Genomic DNA, 20,712 nt, shown 5'->3' on the forward strand with positions numbered 1-20,712 from the left:
AAAAAGAGTCAGACCCAACTGAGAGACCTAATAATAAAAGTTTATCTCAGTTTTATGAGTTTTGAGGAGGAAAACCATAGAAATACCATTTTCTCTACACACTATCAAGGGTACACAGTAGCAGCGAGATGTATTACTGTGGATACTGACCTCTTTAGGTCAGCGAGGAGTGTGTGGTGGAAGGGTGTGAGAGATAGGATGACTGTTGCACCAGAGGTGGCCTTGAGTTTTCTTTCTGAGAATGAAATTTCTTCTCTTGCCTGTTGCTCAGCTTCATTTTCACTTTTTTAAAACCCCTGTTTTGAAAGCTTGAACCTTCCCCAGCAGTTACCTCCTCTGAATTTTTTATAACTCACTGGACTCCATCATCTCTAGTATTCCTACCTACCACTATCAGATCAAAGCTATGGTTTTTCCAAAAGTCATATATGGATGTGAGAGTTGGACCATAAAGAAAGCTGAGCATTGAAGGACTGATGGTTTTGAACTGTGGTGTTGGAAAAGACTATTGAGAGTCCCCTGGACTGCAAGGAGGTCCAACCAGTCAGTCCTAAAAGAAATCAGTCCTACATAGTCACTGGAAGGACTGATGCTGAAGCTGAAGCTCCAATACTTTTGCCACCTGATTCGAAGAACTTCATTAGAAAAGACACTGATGCTGGGAAGGATTGAAGGCAGGAGGAGATGGTTGGATGGCATCATCGATTCAATGGACATGAGTTTGAGCCAGCTCCAGGAGTTGGTGATGGGAAGCCTGGGGTGTTGCAGTCCATGGGGTCACACGATTGAGCAGCTGAACGGAACTACCAGATCCTCTAAAAAATAAGATGCTTCAATTTCGACTAACATTTACTGAACACTTATTATGTGCTAGGCCCTTTGCTAGGCTTTCACCATATGAGTCATTTAATTGGAAGCACCTGATGCATAGAAAGAACTCATGCTTTGGGGTAAGACCTGGGTAGGAACCACAGCCCAGCCCAAGAAACTGCAATCTTGGGTAGGTTCCTTTTTCTGTCTTAATTTTGGCTTCTTTATAAATGAAGCTATTTATCTTCCAGGGTGTTGTGAGGAATAAAAAAGATTCTCTTAATCTTCGCATGGATTTAGCTCCCTGCCACCCCCCCTACGACTACATTTTTAAACGTTAATGTTTATTCCTTATAGAACTGTCAACTGAATTTTTTGTATAGCTTCCGTTTTAAATCATTTAAGACTTTGGAAGACAGTCGTCTTAAGTTTCCCAGAACAGAAAGATCATGGTGAACAGCAAAGAAAGAAAACAGAAAGAATCTGAGACAGTTTCGATGGAAATAACAAGTTTGGTCAAGAATGGCTCGCCCATTCTGATTTTCTATTGGTTAAGCTTACCATCAATCAGTCCAGTTGTAAATAAAGTGGAGACGGAAGCATGTTGTTAAGGGGCGGGATCTTCCTGTCGCCATTGCTAAGGTGAGAACATGTTTTCTTATAGGCTGAAAGATACCATTTTCCGCCCTCCCGCATCAGTTGCTAAGAGGCGGGACTATAGGGTGCAAAAACGACTGAGTGCTCGAAGCACCGCCCATCCGATTGGTTGATAGGGGGCGGGCCTTGTAGCGGATAGGCTGCTGGTCCTGCCTGTTCCGGGTTAGTTGCCGGGGAGAGGCACGTGAAGAGGAGGCGGCGTGAGGCGACCATGGCGGGAGGAATGAAAGTGGCGCTCTTGCCGGCAGTTGGTGCCGGGACCTGGAGTTGGGGGGCCGGGGTTGGTGGGGCAGTGCGGCTGCTTCTGGTCCTCTCCGGCTGCTTTGTCTGCGGCTCAGGTACCGCGGGCAGCAGCTGCCAAGGGGGCGGGTGCCGAGGGTTTATGTTCAGAAAGGTGGAGTGTTCCCCGGGCGTGGGCCGTTATTCTGCTGAGGGGGGCGGGCGTGGTGCGGAGAAAGGATCTACATCCCTGGCGAATGGGCGCCTGCCTTGAGGGGCCAAGGGCCCTGGGGGCGGTTTGCGGGAGCTATCCAGAATCGGGAGGAGCCTGGAGTCCTTTTGGCGGAGACAGGGAGGCCTGCACTGGGTGAAAAGCGGTCCTGGGGGCTCCGTCTTGCTTCACTGGCTTCCTCAACTTCTTTCTTAAAAGGAAGGTGACCCGAGGACCGAATGGACGGAGAGCCCTGCCACTGGAAAGGGACCAACCTGTTCATTCAGAAAATTAGCAATACCTGAGCATATGCTGTCAGGACTCAGGGCAGAATGGCTGAACAGATGATTGTAGTTCGCTGAAATGTAATGATCTTTTTATCAATATCTTGCGCACTTGTAAGATCCTGGCCCCTACCGGCCTTATGGAACCGATCTGGAGCAGTTAAATTACAGTTTCCGAAAAGAGAGAGACTTTAGTTAACGTCTAGTAATTTTCTTTTGTAAATTTATTCATTCCTCAAGCAAACTTTCTTGATGCCTGCTGCTGCTTAGTTGGCTTTGGACTGGGATGAAATTATTTTCCTTTTCCGCTCTATTTCAGAAAACCTAGGGTGTGTTTGTAAAAAACAACCTCCTTCGAACCTTGTTAATTGCACAACAGAAAGATAAGTTTGGAAGCTTCCACTGGAGGAATTGAGACTCTTGGGGTTAAGGATAACCATATCTTGTAAACACACATGCTTTCTCTCCTCTCCCATCGTTTGCTGCCTCTTTCTTCTTGTCACTTAATGATTATGATGAGCTACAGCTTTAAGGTTATCTCTCAACCTTAAGGATCCATAGAACTAGTTTCAAAGCGGCTCAGATGGTAAAGCGTCTGCGGGAGACCCGGGTTCAATCCCTGGGTCGGGAAGATCTCCTGGAGAAGGAAATGGCAACCCACTCCAGTATTCTTGCCTGGAAAATTCCATGGACAGAGAAGCCGGGTAATCTACAGTCCATGGGGTCGCAGAGTCGGACGCGACTGAGCAACTTCGCTTCACTTCACTTCACTTCACTTCACAGCTTTAAGGTTATCTCTCAACCTTAAGGATCCATAGAACTAGTTTCAAAGCGCAGGGACCGTCTGAAACAGTTTTTTTTTTAGGGAGAGGGATATAGGTATCCAAGAAGACACTTTTTCCAGAGTCAGGGCCCAGAGTATCATTTGAAGGACTGCTTATGATCTGAATGACCTTTGACCAGACCGTAGAGGTTTGTGTACTGTGGAGATGAAAGTATTTATTCCAAAATGCTCCTCCTTAGTGCTCAGTCAGTAGTCTCAAGGTTTCTTTAATAAGGAGATGAACGGGGACTTTTGGCTTGGAGAAGGGTAAACTCGGAATAGTTGTTCTTCGTGGCCTAGTGGATGATGTAGGTGGTAGCTACAAAAGACAGTCATGTAATGGCTTTCTAAAGTGAGAGGTACCTAAAGAGAGAATGGAGTACTTCAAAAGACAAGAGTTCTTTCTCACTGAAGATTGTTGAATTCGATTATAGAAATGATTTGAATTTATTGTAGACTATTTGACAAGAACAATTAAGCATAAAGAAGTAGAAAAAACATTCACTTTATTTTGTCAGAGGCAGTCCGTTAAAGCACTCTTTCTTCTGGTCTATTTCCATGTGTTTTTAATTTAAAATATTTTCGTTGAATTTACAATACATTCATAAAATTGTCAGCAGTCCTGTTCTCTTCCTTGGAGGCCACCAGTTGTTACCAGAGGTAGTTTTCTCATTTGGTTTTGTAGCATAAGCGTTTTCCTTTATCATTTAAAAGTCTTCATTAAAGTTATTCTACTTTTATGTTATGGACACAATTTTTTTGTTTGTTTTAGAATAGATCTTAGAAATGGCTAAAATATATTTAAGACCCTTGAAACATCTTGCTAAAATATTTTTCTGAAAATATGTGCCAGTTTATACCACTATCAGCTCTGTTTGTTTGTGACCCGTATCCTTGCCAGCCCTGGATCTTCCAGACTGAAACACCTTTGCTAATTTGGTAGATTGAAAGTGGTATCTTAATTATTTTTAATTTCTTGCATTATTTGTGAAGTAGCATCTTTCAAGTGCTCATTAGTTATTTAATTATCTGTTTAGACTTACATTTTTTAGAGTGCATGTCCTTTGCTCTTGGTCTGTTTATTGTGATTACTATTTATTGGGATTTTTGTGTACTTTTAAAATCAATTGATGAACCTTTTTGACATGTTAAGGATATATATTTTATAATTATTTATTACAAAACTTTAATGTTTGTCCCTTTTTATCTTTTTTCTTTAGATCTTTTTAAATAGAAGATTTATATTTTTATGTGGTTGCTAGATTTTATTCTTTTAAAAATTTATTTGGTGAAACAGAACCATGTGTGGTCTTAGTTTCTTGACCAGGGATTGAACCCAGGCCCTGGCAGTGAAAGTGTGGAGTCCTAACCCCTGGACTGCCAGGGAGTCCTAGGCATTTTAGTTCCCCAACTAGGGAGCAGACCCACACCTTGTATTGGAAGCATGGAGTCTAACCACTGGACCACCAGGGAAGTTTCTTGATTTTATTCTTTAGATTTATTTCCATTGCTTTTACACTTAAAGAGCCTTCCAAAATTGAGTTTTTATATGTGTATATTTTGTAGTATAATTTAATTATTTTTCATTTTACTTTTTAACCAATGATTAATGTTAGCATTTGGTGTGAGGTGAGTAACTAGATGAATTTTGTTTTCCAGATAACTGTCAATTGTCTCAGCATCCCATTGGATAATCCTTTGCTAAGCCCACTAACTTAAAGATGCTAGTTTTTAAGGAGAATTTTAAAATGCTTTTAAGTATGAACTGGATTACCTCTTGACAGAAATGATTAGAGGCTATTTAAGAATTAGAGGAGGTGGTTTTTCATGACTTTCTAAGGTCTTTTTCTGGTCCTCACATACTAAGAATCATTTTCATTACCTGTCCTTACATACTGTGAGTCATTTTCATTGCCTTCTGCCAGTAGATGTTAAAAGATCAGTGTTGTTGATTGAAAAGTTGATGAATATAAGTAAATAAGTTTCTAACTTTTGAGTAGCTAGTTCATGGGTAAATATGTGCAAGCAAGTTGTGATCCACTAAATTCCAAGAAGAATTCGATCTTTGGGCTTAAGAGGCATTTTTAAATTTACTTTTTGACTACCTTGTGGCATGGGAGATCTTAGTTCCCTGACCAGAGATTGAACCCATGTTCCCTGCTGTGGAAGCTTGGACTCCTAAGCACTGGACTGCCAGGGAATTCCTCCCAAAGTGCTGCCTCTTACAAATGTTTTATTTCTTTAGGAAAATGACATTGAATTTGTTTATTTAGTTTTATCTTTTTATTCATTTGTTTTTGGCTGCACTGGCTCTTTGCTGTTTGAGGGCGTCTTTCCTAGTTATGGCAAATGGGGGCTACTCTCTAGTTGTAGTGTGGGCTTCTCACTGCAATGGCTGCTCTGGTTGCAGAGCCTGGGCTCTAGGCACTGGGCTCAGTAGTTAATGTCACATGGGCTTAGTTGCTTCTCTCCGTGTGGGATCTTCTGGGATCAGGGATTGAACCCATGTCTCCTGCATTGGCAGGTGGATTCGTTACCATTGAGCCACCAGGGAAGCCCCTGAAGAATTTTAAAATTGTCTTAAAAATACTAATGCCTTTTCCAGGCATTAAGTTTTTCAAATGGCCTATGCTATTGACATATTATTTGTATCTTACTGTTTCCCTGTGGCTCAGATGGTAAAGAGTTTACCTGCAGTGCAGAAGACTCTCCCTGGGTTGGGAAGATCCCATGGAAAAGGGAATGGCAACCAGTATTTTTACCTGGAGAATTCCATGGACAGAGGAGCCTGGTGGGCTACAGTCCATGGAGTCTTACAAAGAGTGACCGACTCACACACACAACTTTCTTGAAAATGGGTTTAAAGATATGTTGTGTTACATTACTTGCTGTAGGAGAGGAGTTAATAAAGTATGACTCTTGGGCTTTTAAAAATTTATTTGTAAACAGACTAGTTTTAAGTTTCACAGAATTTTACTTTCTTACAGTCTCCAGAAGAAAATAAACTCTTGATCCAAATTTGTGAGTGGGTGTTCTTTCAGTATATTTGTGGATTTGCTAGTGAAACAAATGTCAGTAGAATTTTGGAAAGGTTTCACTTTGTGAAAAACAGGCTTGGAGGAAATCCAGACTACTATTGAACACTAGTGAGAAGTTGATACATGGGGTTCAGGACATTCTACCCCAAAATATGGCACCTTGGCATACTGAATATTTGAAGCTAAAGGGAGTCTGAGAAAACAACAGAAGCTGAAAAGTCACTCTGACCTTCCCCACTTTGCCCTTTTTCCTTGAAATAGGCCATAAAATCCTCATGTGAGAGGTGCCCTCCCTTACCTGAAGGAAAGGAGCATCCCTAGCTTTGAAGACAAAGGGATACAAAGAAGTATCCTAATAAGCAGGCCTTGCTCAGTTTCCCCTGCTTTACTACAGTTACCTCATACCCAACCCATCTTATTCCTCTGTGATGATGCACTCTTCGTCAAACCTAGCATAAAAATATGTGGGTCTGTGTTTCTTCAGGTCTTTATTTCCCTAGAGGCTTTCATGTTACATGTGAAGTGAAAGTCGCTAGTCGCTCAGTCGTGCCCGACTCTTTGCAGCCCCATGGACTATAGAGTCTATGGGACTCTCCAGGCCAGAATACTGGGGTGAGTAGCCTTTCCCTTCTCCAGGGGAATCTTCCCAACCCAGGGATTGAACCCAGGTCTCCCGCATTGCAGGCAGATTCTTCACCAGCTAAGCCACAAGGGAAGTCGCATAAAACATTAAATAAATATGTATACTTTTCTCCTGTTAATATGTCTTTGTCAGTTTAATTTTCAGGCCTAGCCAGAGACCCTTAAGGGGTTGAAGGAAAACTTTTCCTTGCCCCCAACAAAATCAACTGAATTTTAAAATATTGAGATACAATTCACATACCATAAAATCCTTTCATTGGTTTTTGGTATGCAGTTGACCCTTGAACAACTCAGATTTGAATTGCATGAGTCCACTTACATATTTAGATTTTTAGTTTCAGTATGTGTATATACTGTATGTATTACAGTACTTCCTGGTCTTTGGTTGGTTGAATCTGCAGGTGCGGAACTGTGGGTCCAGAGGGCTGGTTTTTGACTGAGCAGAGAGGCGGCATCCCCACACATCTGTTGATCAAGGGTCAACTGTATTCATAATGTGCAACCATCACCACTAATTCCAGAGTATCTTCATTATTCCAAAATGAGACCCAATACCCCAGAGCAGTCATTCCCCATTCTCTTCTCCCAGCCCCTGACAACTACTAATCTGCTTTGCTTATTGTGGATATTTACATAAATGGAGTCATTTAACATGTGGCCTTTTGGTTGACTGGCTTTCATTCAGCATGATGTTTTAAAGGTTCGTGTAGTATGTATCAGTACTTTCTTTTTGTGGCTGGATAATATTCTATCATATTGATAATACCACTTTTTGCTTATCCATTGATCAGCTGATGAGATTTAGGGTGTTACCACATTTTGGTTATGGACATTGCTGCAGTGAAGTTTTATGTACAGGTTTCTGTGTGAACATGTTTTCAGTTCTCTGGTGTATACAGAGGAGTGGAATTGCTATGTCTAATAACTGTTTTTGTTTTTGAGGAACTGCCAAGCTGATTTCCAGAAAGACTACCATTTTTTATTCCCACCAGCAATGTGTGAGGGTTACAGTTTCTCCACGTCCTTGCCAACTGTGGTTATTGTCCTCTTTTTTTCTTTGGTTATAGCCATCCTACTGAGTGTGAAGTGGCATTTTATTGTGATTTTGACCTGCATTTCCGTAGTGATTAATGATGTTGAGCCTTTTTTCATTGTGCTTATTGGCCATTTGTATATTTTCTTTCAAGAAATGTCTATTCAAATCCTTTCTGCAGTCTGAACAATTTTTTTTCTCTTTTTGTTGTTGAGTTGTAGTAGTTCTTTATATATTCTGGATACTAGACCCTTATCAGATAAATGACTTGCAAATATTTTCTCCCACTTTGTGGGTTGTCTTTTCATTTTCTTGATAGTGGCTTTTGAAACAAAGAATTTTTAAATTTTTTGAAGCCATTGTCTAATCCAAGGTCACAAAGATTTACACACTTGTTTTTTTTTCTTCTAAGTATTTTGTAGTTTTTGCTCTTAATGTTTAGGTTTAGAAATGAATTTAACTTCAAAATTAGTCTTCAGTTCAGTTCAGTCGCTCAGTTGTGTCCGACTCTGCGACCCCATGAATCACAGCATACCAGGCCTCTGTGTCCATCACCAACTCCCGGAGTTTACCCAAACTCATGTCCATCGAGTCAGTGATGCCATCCAGCCATCTCATCCTCTGTCATCCCCTTCTTCTGCCCCCAGTCCCTCCCAGCATCAGGGTCTTTTCCAATGAGTCAACTCTTCGCAAGAGGTGGCCAAAGTATTGGAGTTTCAGCTTCAGCATCAGTGCTTCCAGTGAACACCCAGAACTGATCTTTAGGATGGACTGGTTGGATCTCCTAAAATTAGTCTTAGCTTCACTCTAAATTCGTGTCATTGCCTTTGTGTGTGTATAACTTTGGCTTTCTAAGTTTTGGTGGAGGTTTTTGTTTTGGGGTGTTTTGTTAGTTTATTTAGATCTTTCCCCCTTTACACTAAGAACGAAAGTGATAACTACATTTCCACTTAGAGTGGCATTTAATGAGTTGATACATACAATGTGGAGCAAGGAAGATATTGAAATGATCTGTGGTAAAGAAGGTAGCTTGTGCAGACTGAGGTGGGAAGATACTGAGAGTGGTCACCTGTTAACCTTAACTTAGCTGAGTTTGAATATAAACTCCGCAGGGCACTTCTTCTGTTTTGGTAAAATCTGAGGGACTGCATATATTAATTGGCCGCTTTTAAAACTTGAAACAAAAACAGCTAGGAAAAAGAAACTTTGCAGTCTTTTAGTATCTGTTTGAAGTACTTTAAATACAAAAGATGTTGCTAATTTTGTTCATCCTACTCAGGAAAGGAATAGAGGAAATCACTGGATGGGTTACTTTAGCTATGCCTTTATAAGGAAAACAGGACCTGGTATGAATCTCACTTAAGCTATTTATTAGCTCTGTGGTTTTGGACTAAGTACTTAATTGTTCCTAAATATCAGTTTCCTCATTTATAAAAATGAGTATTATGAGAGTGCCTACCTGATAGCATTGTTGGGAGGGTTAAATGGAACACTTTTTGTCTGTCTTAATACACACATAATAGTGGATTTTATTATTACTCATCCTGGATTAGTGACTATTTATAATATTTTTTTAAATTACATTTGACAGAAACAAGACTCTGCCTTACTCCTTCTCCCATCTTAGTTTTCTTCTTTGTGTCAGTGCCTGATATTTTAACCCAGCTTTTAGAAAGTAGTCTGTTTAATTCTTTTAAACTATAGAAAGTTTAAAAGCTTTTAGAAAGTAGTCAGTTTAATTCTTTTTATGAAATGAGTTATGGTTATAAGTTTGTTTTGTTATATTTAATTGTTATTTTCTTTTTTTTTTTTTTTTCTTTGCGTGAAGCCGAAATTGATTTAAAGGTGGTCACGCTTCAGGAGTCCAGAGTTCATTATATGAATACCAGTAAACAATCCTGTTACAAAAATGTGCTTATCCCAAAGTGGCATGATGTATGGACACGGATACAGGTAATGATTTGGAGACTCTGGGGAGTGGCAGATTTTGTGAATATCTGATAAGTGAGTACTTTGACACATTCTTCCCTTTTCACAATTAAAAAAAAAAGTATGAATATATAAAATTAACAACCTTGATAAGATTGCAGTTATTCTTAATCTCATCAGTGTTTTCATCAGTAAAGCATTTATCCCTACTTTGTGTTCCTCTCTCTGTTCCTTTAAGTGGCCCACAATACTTGACCCTGAGGTAAACTTCCTTCCTCCTTTCCCCACCGCACCCCCCAGAGATTATTTTCTTCTCTTCCCCGGCTCCTTTTACACACACACGCCCCTTTCTTTTTAAAGGCCTTATGCCTTCTTTGGGCTGGAAACTGTTGCATGCTTGTCAGGAGGTACACTCTGCCTGCTACTCCTATTCTGTTCTGATTCTGCACAAGATGTTGCACAAATGCCCTGAACTGGTTTCCCCTTGATAGAATGACTTTGGTCTCTTATTTCATAACACTGTTGAGCCACCTGGCAAGCAAGAGTGTCTGGCTGTACTGATTAAACAAAATGAGTCCTTTGGAAATGTTTCTGCTGCTATAAGCATAGTCACTGATCAGAGCATTTGTTCACATCCAAAAAACACAAGGGTGGGCTTTTTCAAAAAATTCTCTTTTTTCATTGTCTGATATAAAGATCATATCCCATCTGGGGCACATTATAACCAACATTTACCCATAGTCAGTAATTTGTGACAAAGGGTTGAACTCAGCCTGTCATTATGGGAGACGTTTTTGGTGCTGTTTATGCCTGGCAGTTTTCTTTATATTCTGGACCCTTGCTTTGTATGATTTCTCATAAATAGCTGTACTGGTAACTCTTTCAGCTTAGAAGTCTTTTTTTTTTTTTTTTTTCACCCCTATGTTCTAGCCTAATAGTAGATTCAGATTATGTTAACAATAAGACATTCTAACAGCTGCCTCTCTGAACCATGTGCAGTGCTATTTGCCCAATTATCTTTTAGCTGCTTTTATTTCCATATTTCTCATAAGCCTGTGAAAAGCCAGTGCCATTAATGATTCAGCTATTTATGCTAAAGGGTTTTTATTTACAAATTGTATTTGGAAAAAGTTTAAATTCCTACTTCCTTCTTTCTCATCCTGATTTTGCTTGTGTTACAGATCCGGGTAAATAGTTCCAAACTGGTCCGAGTCACCCAGGTGGAGAATGAAGAGAAACTGAAGGAGCTAGAGCAGTTTAGTATCTGGAACTTTTTTTCCTCCTTTTTAAAAGAAAAATTGAATGACACCTATGTTAATGTGGGTCTATACAGCACAAAAACCTGCCTCAAAGTTGAGATTTTAGAGGAAGACACCAAGTACAGTGTCACTGTGACTCGGAGTAAGTCTTACCTCTGTTTTTCTGATGGATTCTATGGTGAGAAGAGACTGAGCTTTGGAGGGTATAATTAGTGAGAGAAGTCAGCCCAAGACAGCTCCATTTTGGTTCTGATTATAACCCGAATATACCACTGCTCCAAACATTGCAGAGAGACTCCACCTCTCATAGAAGCCTTTAGGCCTAGATTTGAGGCTTCACCATAAGTCTTTCATTCTGAGTGCTTCCTTACTTGGATTGTGAAGGCTGCATTCCTAATACTTCCAGTGGCTCTGAGCTGATATACCTAGTATTCTTCAGAGTTAGATAGATGTATTCCTGTCTTCTGGGCGCTTTCACTGTAGGCCTGTATATTTCAGCCTACATTTAAAGACATGAATGGTTAAATCAAACTGAAAATAAAATAGACCTGAATACCTCACAAGCAAAAGAATATATGTGGAACCATAAGTATGAAGATCACTGCAGTTTCAGGCTTATTCAGTATAACTGGGAGTTTTCCTTTCTCTGGATGTGTCTGAGAAAGTTTCACGGAAGAGGCAGATTGTTACCCTGTTGAATTCTCTATGACTTTTGGTCTCTTCTTGGTTAACGACTCGCCCAGGAGAGTAATGTGAGCAGTAGCAATGTTCCTGGGTTTTGCTACGAAATTTGCTGTGCGCTTCTAACTGTCCTAGAGTTCCATAGTTCTTTGGTTGAACAGGATCAGCCTCTTTTTTTGGTGTTCCTTTTGCATTTACTGATCCCTCTTGCTCCTGTTTGTGGACCTCCCCTAGACTCAGCTCTTGAATGTGAAAGCTGTGGGAGTGACTGGTACACCAGTAAAGGACCTGTGCTTGGGCCCCCTGGTCCTGGGCGATCAGATTGAGTGTAGGCTTTTCCAACACAGTGCTCAGATATCATCAAAAGAAGTAGGTGGTGGTGGTGGTGGTCAAGAAAAGCAGCCCCTTAGAGAACAACAGAGGGCCCTGACCCAGAGTTCTGGGCTAATCGGCTGAATCTGAGCCTGTGTGACTTAAGGCTTGTAAACCAGGGTGGTGGAGACCCCTTGTGGGAAGTTGCATGAAGTGATGATGATACTATCGCTCCAACCAAAGCAGAGCTTAGCTTCCTTTAGCCTTAGCCTAGGTAGCCAAAACAAAATAAACTCTTCAGGGAAGTATAGGTTAGACAGAGACCTAATTATACTTTCTTTTTGGAAGGGTGCCCAGGCTTTGTGTGGAATGCTGTTAAAATGCTATTTAGGTGGGCTGTTTGCATTTATTAGCTGACCAGTGATGCCAACATTGCCTTTTATTCTATAATGCTTTAAATTGTTTGGTTCCCTTGTTAAGCAGAAATATTTTATTTATTTCAGGATTTGACCCCAAACTCTTCCTCATTTTCCTCCTTGGACTTACACTATTTTTTTGTGGAGACTTGCTGAGCAGGTAGGTTCTAAGGCTAGAGAGCGGAAGGAGGATGCTCAGACCTACCTGCTTGACTTCTATCATAAAGTCTTAAAGTGCTGCCATTCTGTTTATGGATGGGCTAAGTCATTATCTGCTTCAATCATTAAAAAATACTTTAATATTATTTTTATTTTTTCTTGTATTAATAAGATTGGCAATAATGAAATTCCCCTATTAGGTTACCCATCATGTGATGGGATTTAGCCAATATATCACCATCCTTCTACCATTAGCCATGTTTAGCCCTCATTTTTACAGGGTTATATTTTACATTTTACAGGATGAGTTTCATGCTGTTCAGAAGTAAAGAAGCAAGGATCAATCACTTAACTCATTTCCTGCCTGTAGAAACCCACTAGCTAAGATAGGTGAAACAGACATGTACAAATACAAAGGAAACATACAGTCTCCCTGATGGCTCAGATGGTAAAGAAGCTGCCCGCAATGCAGGAAACTGGGTTGGGAAGATCCCCTGAAGGAGTGTACGGCAACCCACTCCAGTATTCTTACCTGGAGAATTCCATGGACAGAGGAGCCTGGTGGGCTACAGTTCATGGGGTTGCAAAGAGTCGGATATGACTAAGAGACTAACCCCCACGCACACAGATAACAAACATTCCGCAGAGATAGAATCGACATTAACTTTGTATACAAGGAGAGTATTTGTGAAGCAGTGAATGAAAGCTTAACCAATTGAAGTTCAGCTGGAGTGAGGTTGTTGGAAGTTGTTCCTTATTTTGGGGACCCTGAGAGAAATTCAATATGAGGGAGGAATATTTGGTAGAAAGAGCCTAGACTGGGAGTAGGAACTCTCTGTTCTATGCCCTTTGGGGTAAGCAGTTCAGTTCTTATTATTAGTTCCCACTTGGCAGTCGTCTTATACCTTTCTTCTCCCCAGAGAAGCTGTGCAGTTCCCAGAAGAAAGATTCCCATTAAAAATTGGGTGGGGAGCAGTACCGGGGATGGGAGCTGGAGACTAAGTAGAGGTTTATTTTTGGGGTGTATTTGAGGGGCTGTCATTGGTACTAATCCTTATAATTTGGCAGCAACTATGCTGTACTGATCTCTTTAGTTTTCTGACCTCAAAGGTTGAGCAAATACCTGTTCTCATCTTGTACCTTTTTTCTACCTTTTGGCTGGGATTGTAGTCTGGTTTGAACAGTGCTGTGTGTGAAGAATACAAACGTAGTAAGGAAATGAATTTTCTCTCTGCAGAAGTCAAATCTTCTACTATTCTACTGGGATGAGTGTGGGAATTGTGGCATCTTTACTAATCATCATTTTTATAGTGTCCAAGTTTGTGCCCAAGGTAAGTGGCAGAATCCTCACATGCAATTAGGATGAGCTTGGATAGATGAAGGATTGTTTTCTTGGATAATCTTACAGCACTGAAAATTTGCACTGATGGCTGATAAGTCAATGTCCTACTCTTTCCTTGTTTCAGAAAGATACTTTCCATGATGAAACTTGGAGCCTGATGACATACAATCTCTCCCTTTTTATTTGAAATCCTGGGTACAGTGTGTGTGTGGGGGGTGGTTAAAGTGTTTTTCCTGTTTATTAATTATTTACATTATATAGCCAGGCTTTTAAGTTATTTAGCATCTCATTTTCCCAGTGTTCTTTGCACTGTATAATTTTAAGTGTAAAGTACATATTTTTAAGAGAGATGTTTTGTGCATTTTTAGTAGGTTGAATTTTTTTTTAAAATTACACTTCCATTTTGCTTCTTGTATGTAGGGAAAGCCTGTTGTAACTTTTTGCTTTCACTTCTACTCTGTTTTAGAAAAGTCCCATTTACATCATCCTGGTAGGAGGCTGGTCCTTTTCTCTGTACCTCATTCAACTAGTTTTTAAAAATTTACAAGAGATCTGGAGGGGTTACTGGCAGTATCTTTTAAGTAAGTGTTATTGGTTTTGCTTTCCTTTTTATATGTTTATAAGCTGTTTTAGTTAATTTGATCATGAAAAGATGTTGCCTGCTTGTGGAGTTTAATAGTCTATGCCATTTTATTAACTTGTAAAAATCATAGTTTTTATTTCTAACTCTACAGTTGTCACCTTTTCTTAAATTAAGATGATGCTGCTAGGGAGAAGACTAATTTGTTGGGGTTTATAAGTACATCTCTCTTTATGCATAGGCATCTTTCTGAAAAGCTGTAAATTGACTTTTTGAATATAATCGTATTTTAAATTCACTTGAGGACCTTAAGTAAAGGACTCTACAGTGAACACTATCTGTAAAACAAGAAAAGAATCCTTTGGTTGTAAAGATAGTAACTCTTAATCTATCCTTTGAGAAGGAATTAATTTGGATTTTCATATATTAGGTTTTTGAAACAGACTATTTTAGAGTTGTTCAGCATGTAGCTTTAATTCCCCATTTGAGAATTAAATAAGTTTGAGACAATAGAAATGATAGAAACTTAAAAGAGATTAATATATATGAATAATGAAGGAAGTATGAATAATTGAGTAAAGATCTTATCCATTTTCCTGGTTCAGTAGGTGCTATATAGTGAATTTACTGCTGCTCCCCAGACAGGATATTTTTACCAGTTGTAGATGAAAAAAGAATGTCTTCTGATAACTCTTCTCATAGGCTATGTCCTCGCAGTTGGATTCGTGAGTTTTGCAGTCTGTTACAAGTATGGGCCTTTGGAGAATGAACGAAGTATCAACCTGCTGACCTGGACCTTGCAGCTGCTGGGCCTATGTTTTATGTATTCCAGTATCCAGATACCACACATTGCCCTTGCCATTATCGTCATTGCACTGTGTACTAAGAACCTGGAGTACCCTATCCACTGGCTGTACATCACCTACAGGTGACTGAAAGGCAATGTAACTTTGTACTGAAGCATGCAGTGTGGGATGCAGGTGCAGCAAAAGGAAACAGGTTTTGACCTGGGAGCCTCTTTGTTAATGTCAGTTTATTGTATTATGTTTCACTTGTGTTTCTTTCAAGTCTTTCTTTTTAGATTCTCTGTAAACATTTTAAAGAACTTATAAATTCTAATCATTTATATAAAATAAAAACGTCTGTTCCTGTTACCACTAGGTGGTGCAAAGTATATTACTTTTATGCCACATGCCTCAGTCACCTGGTTTCGGATTATGTCACACTGCCTTTCAGATTGTTCTGGGAGTCCTAGTCTTGGTTTAACGTGTAATTCAAGCATGTGGTCACTTTTACCTGGTGACTATGGAATGGTCATAGGTTCTGAGGTTATCAATGGTTTTTCTTTCTAGTACAGATAGTCAACGTAATGCCTTCAGTTCGTGGAGGGGGGGGGGGGTGGTCCAGGTTAATGCACCACAATCTTATGCCATCATTTTCTTGTAGTTTTCCATTTATTGGGAGATAAATATTTTGTCTATCACTTATAAGTGAATTTATTCACATTAGTGAATAATGTTGACTACTCTGACTTGTCAGTGGTCTAATGTGTCAGGGGTCCATTATAACTAAGGATGTCTGTGGAATAAAGGTGGGAGTGATGACTCAATGATTTAGGCTCTCTGCTATATGCCTGACCCACTGAAGGGAGTTAAGCGATAACAGTGGACGTAAATTACTGATTAATCATTCATGATGTTATTTTGGTGAGCACAGAAAGATGTGTAAGGCAACAGAAAAGACTGTCCCCCCTCGTCTTCTGACAGAAGAAGAATACCGGCTACAAGGAGAGGTGGAGACCCGAAAGGCTTTAGAGCAGCTTAGAGAATACTGCAACAGTCCAGACTGCTCAGCTTGGAAGACTGTTTCTCGAATTCAGTCTCCAAAGAGGTAAACAAACTCTCGGCCAGAAGTACCAGGCATCTATCAGGGTAATCATGACCCTAGAGTTTTAATGAGATATATTTCTATAATCATTTTGTATTTGTGGCTTTGTTTTCTTGTTCTTCTAGGAGTAGTCAAGGGAAAGGTACGTATATCATATGTTGAGTTGTAGCCATTTTCTGATTCCTCAAGGAACTATTTACTCTAACTTTGATTGTAGCATTGAGATGAGAAGACTCTAGCACGATATTAAGTTTCTCCTCTTACAGTTTTGTGTTGGTCTCTGAATGTTTAATATATTTTTTGAGGGGGGAGGGATCCTTTATTTGGAAGCAGTCATACCAATGAATATATGAAACTTCAGTTTGGAATCTTAATGGCATAAAGTTTATAGGGCCATAAACACAAATAAATGTGTAATGCTCCTTAATCTTATCAAGGATTACAGATAACTGAAGGAACTTTAGCACATCCATAACTAAAAAGGGTAAGCAAACTTCCATAACTTGAAAATGCTTGTTAAGCAGGATGGTGTTGCAGGGAATGTCAGCCTACGATCCTAGTTTTCCTTCTCTTCTCATTTCTTGCTTTAGTCTACTTACCTGCTAGAGTAAGGATAAGGCTGGGGGCTAAGCTCAATATCATTTGAGCTGAGAGCACATCAGGGTTTCAGTTTGTTCTTATTTTGAAAGAAAACAGGATGGAAGGGAGCTTCTAATGAGTGAATGAGTATTATCTTCTCTTTTCCAGGTTTGCTGACTTCGTGGAAGGTTCTTTCCACCTCACACCCAATGAGGTTTCTGTCCACGAGCAGGAGTACGGCTTAGGGAGCATTATAGCCCAGGACGAACTCTATGAAGAAACATCCTCTGAGGGGGAGGACTCAGATTCTCGGTACCCCCTTGTCGTACAACAGAACAGCTTCCTGACTTAGGTGGATTGACTTCGTACCTCAGGGGTCCAGGTTGCGTGTGTTTGGTGTGCAATTGCTTTTCAAATCTTAGAAGCTGGGTGAGATAACTGCAGAAATTCTTCCACTGAAATTAGAGGCCTGAGTAGACCTCCCTCTGGAAATGGTCTCTATGGGGTCCCGAGGAAGCAGAGTGGACAATGTAGTGACTGCTTCCCAGTGCATCCTGTTGGTTCAGTTCTCAGCCCACTTTATATTTCTGAAGAAACTGGATTGCCGCACCTAGCCCAGGGCATTCCAGTTCCTCTTTGAAGTTGGTTCAGTTGTGGCGCTTCAGACTCGGAAGTGATAACTGTTACATGTGAATTAATGCTTTCAGACTATGGCAGCATCTTCAGAGACAAATCCACAAATCTGAGCCTTTTCTACTTCTGCTTTCATTTTGTGACTTTAGCATAATCCTTGTTTTAACTATTCTAAGAGGAAAATGGATTATTATTTGCCTGTCTTGTTTTTTAAATTAATACATTAAAAAAAAAAAAGTGAAACTTATGTTCCAGTAATAGCAAGTGCTCCAGAGTGACAAGCCTCCCACACATTTATTAATATGGATAGTCCATTACAGCCCCAGTAACTCCTGTGCTGAACTTTGAATTAATTCTCACACCTATGATATTCTAAGTCCTGCTTACTTTAGGAACATGCCTGCAAGCCCTTCTGTAGATGAGGTCTGTTGGGGTTTTTATTATATTGCATTTGCCAAAAAGTTCGGGATTTTCTGTAAGCTCCTTATGGAAACAAATTTTTTGACCAACCCAGTATTTAACTTCCATTTCCAAATAGGCTTTCAGGCATCCCTTCCAATTCCTCTTTGTCTCCTTTGCCCTTTCAAGAAGGGTCTATTCTCTCATCTCTGATTATGTACATTTCAGATTGTTTTATTTCTTATATTCTCTTCTCTTTGATTTATAGCATTATTCCCACTAATTAGGAGAAGTGATCTTACTTAGGGAATTTAAGTGCTTTTTACTGGTTCTCTTATTTTTCCTGTCCACTGGTCACACATCTTTGAGTTGTTGTGAGATCAAGAAATTATCTCCTTTTCCTTCCCCTTCCTTTGTCTACCCATTCTATTAATACCTATTCTTAATAGTCTTTGCTTGGCACCTGTCCCTCTCCCTGCAGGAAGCCTGGCTCATTTGTGGGCCCTGGAACTGTCTATGAAGGCTCTTGACGCAACGTGCATGTTGTAGCTATGTGGCTGCCGCAGTTTGCATTGCCAGGAGACAGACTTCCGGATCATCCTTGTGCCTCCGGGTGCTTGCGCGGCCGTCAGGATCAGATGTGCTCTCCTGTGAACTTCTTGTACTTGATTTGCAATTCCATTTCTGACCAGAGGTTCCTGCTGCCTTTTATTATAGTGGCATTGGTTTCACATTCTTTTGCCATTGGAAAGTACCCTTATAAACCAGCAATGCGATTTATGAGGGAGCAAATTCCCAAGTCTGTGTCATTCACTTGGTTCTGTCTTTGTGATCCTCACCCTTGCACCTTGGAGAAAGCTGTAAAAAGCCAGGAAGATAGACACTGATGCAGGAGCATAGCATTGAACTGACTGACTCACCATGTGCAGAAGACAGATGATTTTTATTAAAAATCTGCAATGAATGACTCCTTCAGACCACCCATTTAACAGATAATTTTGAAAGGCTCTGGGCTCCATTACTGACTTCAAGAATGTCAGCTCCGAGACTCCCCTCCAGGTGGCCAGTTGATTTTTTCCGACAGTGTTTCCCACAGCTTTAAACTGTCCTAAAATGATAACTACCTCAATTGGCAAATAGACTTATAGAAGAAAGTGGAAAATACAGTATTTGGACAGATGACATGGGTTAAATGCTTTACATTAGGAAACCTTTCTACCTTTTTAGTTATGTACATGGTAGCATTCTATCCCTCTGCAGAAAACTATTAAGGCTTCTGAATTTTACTTTTTTTTTTGCCTCATTTATAGAAATTGAAACAGCATATGTTTAAGCATAATCTGATTTGAAAAAATAATGCAGCTGTACAAGTGGTCTCAGGGTTCCCTTGAGACTTTGGTACCTTCCCCACATGGCCACTTAGGGATATGGTCACTTGCCTCTAGGCTAATACTTCCTGACACCTGTCTTTATTTCAGTGAGAAAGCACTGTGAAGTAGAGAAAGACTCTCATCTGTTTCTGTTTAGTAAACTCCTTGTGATATACCACTTCCATCTCAAGATGAGTTTTTCTCACTGTGTTTGAATTTGGGGTGAGTGAAACCAAACTCGGTTTATTACTCCCTGTCTGGTAGTTGGAGAACTGAGCTGTAGGCAGCGTCAGTGACAACAGGTCCCGTTGTCGTGAGAGCTCCTCTCAGACAGCAAAGGACCGTGTGGCTGGTGTGCAGGTGTCCTTGGCCTGCCCTCCTGTGCAGCTCTCCCGCAGATGCATCTGAGCCTCTGTGTGCCCGGAGATTGCTTGACTCGGGCCACCTGTAGGAGCTGCCTTTGTCTCCTGCTTGGCCACTTAGTCTGCTGGCTCAGTCACTAGTTGAGGCCCTCGTTTAATTTTCTCTGGCAGTTACAGCTCTTGCAGCTTCAGCATAGTCTTGTCTCTCAGACCGATCTCATCAGGAAGAATTGAAGGGATAAATGGAGTGAGCTGGACATCGGAGCCCTCGTCTGCCGCCACGTCAGCTGCACAAATATCAAGCTGCAAATTGGCCCTCGGAGTCAGGGTCTCGTCAGCATCAGAAATCTATGGCCTCTAATGGATCTGATCAAGTTATATAGAGCATGCCTTCCATTAATGGGAGTACAAGTCAACTGGCTTCAAGCACTTTCCCTTCACTTTCCCAGTCGGATTGCTTTCACGAGACCAATGGAACCAATGACTGAAAATAAGGAAAATTTAGCACTTTTGGTATCTTCTAATAAGAAATTCCTATCAGCCACCTCATGCCCCAAAACTAGTTTATTTCATCCCCCTAAATTCATGACTTTTATATTCTGTTGCAGAATTTTGCTGATGATAGACTTTTCAGTACTGATTTTGTGCTGATAAAGTCCATTCTAGGGCCCAGCCTTTTCTTCACTGACTTGTGTTCCCTTCAACCCAATCCCCACTTTGCATGTATGATAGACAGTCGATGAACGAAAGCACCCAAATAGGCGAGATAGTTCCCCAGGCCCTGATTTCCGTAAAAGGCTTGGGAGTGGATTATGCAATTGCCTTTCATATTTTTGTTGTTCCAGAAAAAAAGATGGGCTCAGATGGATGCCTGTGTAAAAATGGTTCCTAGCTTTGTACTCATAACTTTTCTCTGAATTGAGTAGTGAAAGTTGAAGTAGGAGGAAAGGAAATTAAATGTCCTAGTATTCCTTTGGACTCAGGTCTGACATGACATATGAGATAATAACCTATATTGAAATGCCAAGAATTTTATCTGAACCAAGGAGAGGACAGTTTGACAGATTTATTATGCCTTCATGTTACA

The 20,712-nt window shown here is 40.3% G+C and overlaps 1 protein-coding gene across 1 annotated transcript; it reads left to right on the top strand.

Moving 5' to 3' along the window:
- On the top strand, positions 1,676 to 19,441 carry NEMP1 (nuclear envelope integral membrane protein 1). The gene is made up of 9 exons (XM_005680310.3): positions 1,676 to 1,805; positions 9,546 to 9,670; positions 10,828 to 11,047; positions 12,402 to 12,474; positions 13,711 to 13,804; positions 14,282 to 14,396; positions 15,098 to 15,323; positions 16,112 to 16,285; positions 17,030 to 19,441. Exons 1-9 carry the CDS (start codon positions 1,679 to 1,681, stop codon positions 17,211 to 17,213), a joined length of 1,338 nt encoding a protein of 445 aa, XP_005680367.1. The 5' UTR covers positions 1,676 to 1,678; the 3' UTR covers positions 17,214 to 19,441.

The sequence above is a fragment of the Capra hircus genome, chromosome 5, assembly GCF_001704415.2.
Source record: "Capra hircus breed San Clemente chromosome 5, ASM170441v1, whole genome shotgun sequence".
Classification (NCBI taxonomy): Eukaryota; Metazoa; Chordata; class Mammalia; order Artiodactyla; family Bovidae; genus Capra; species Capra hircus.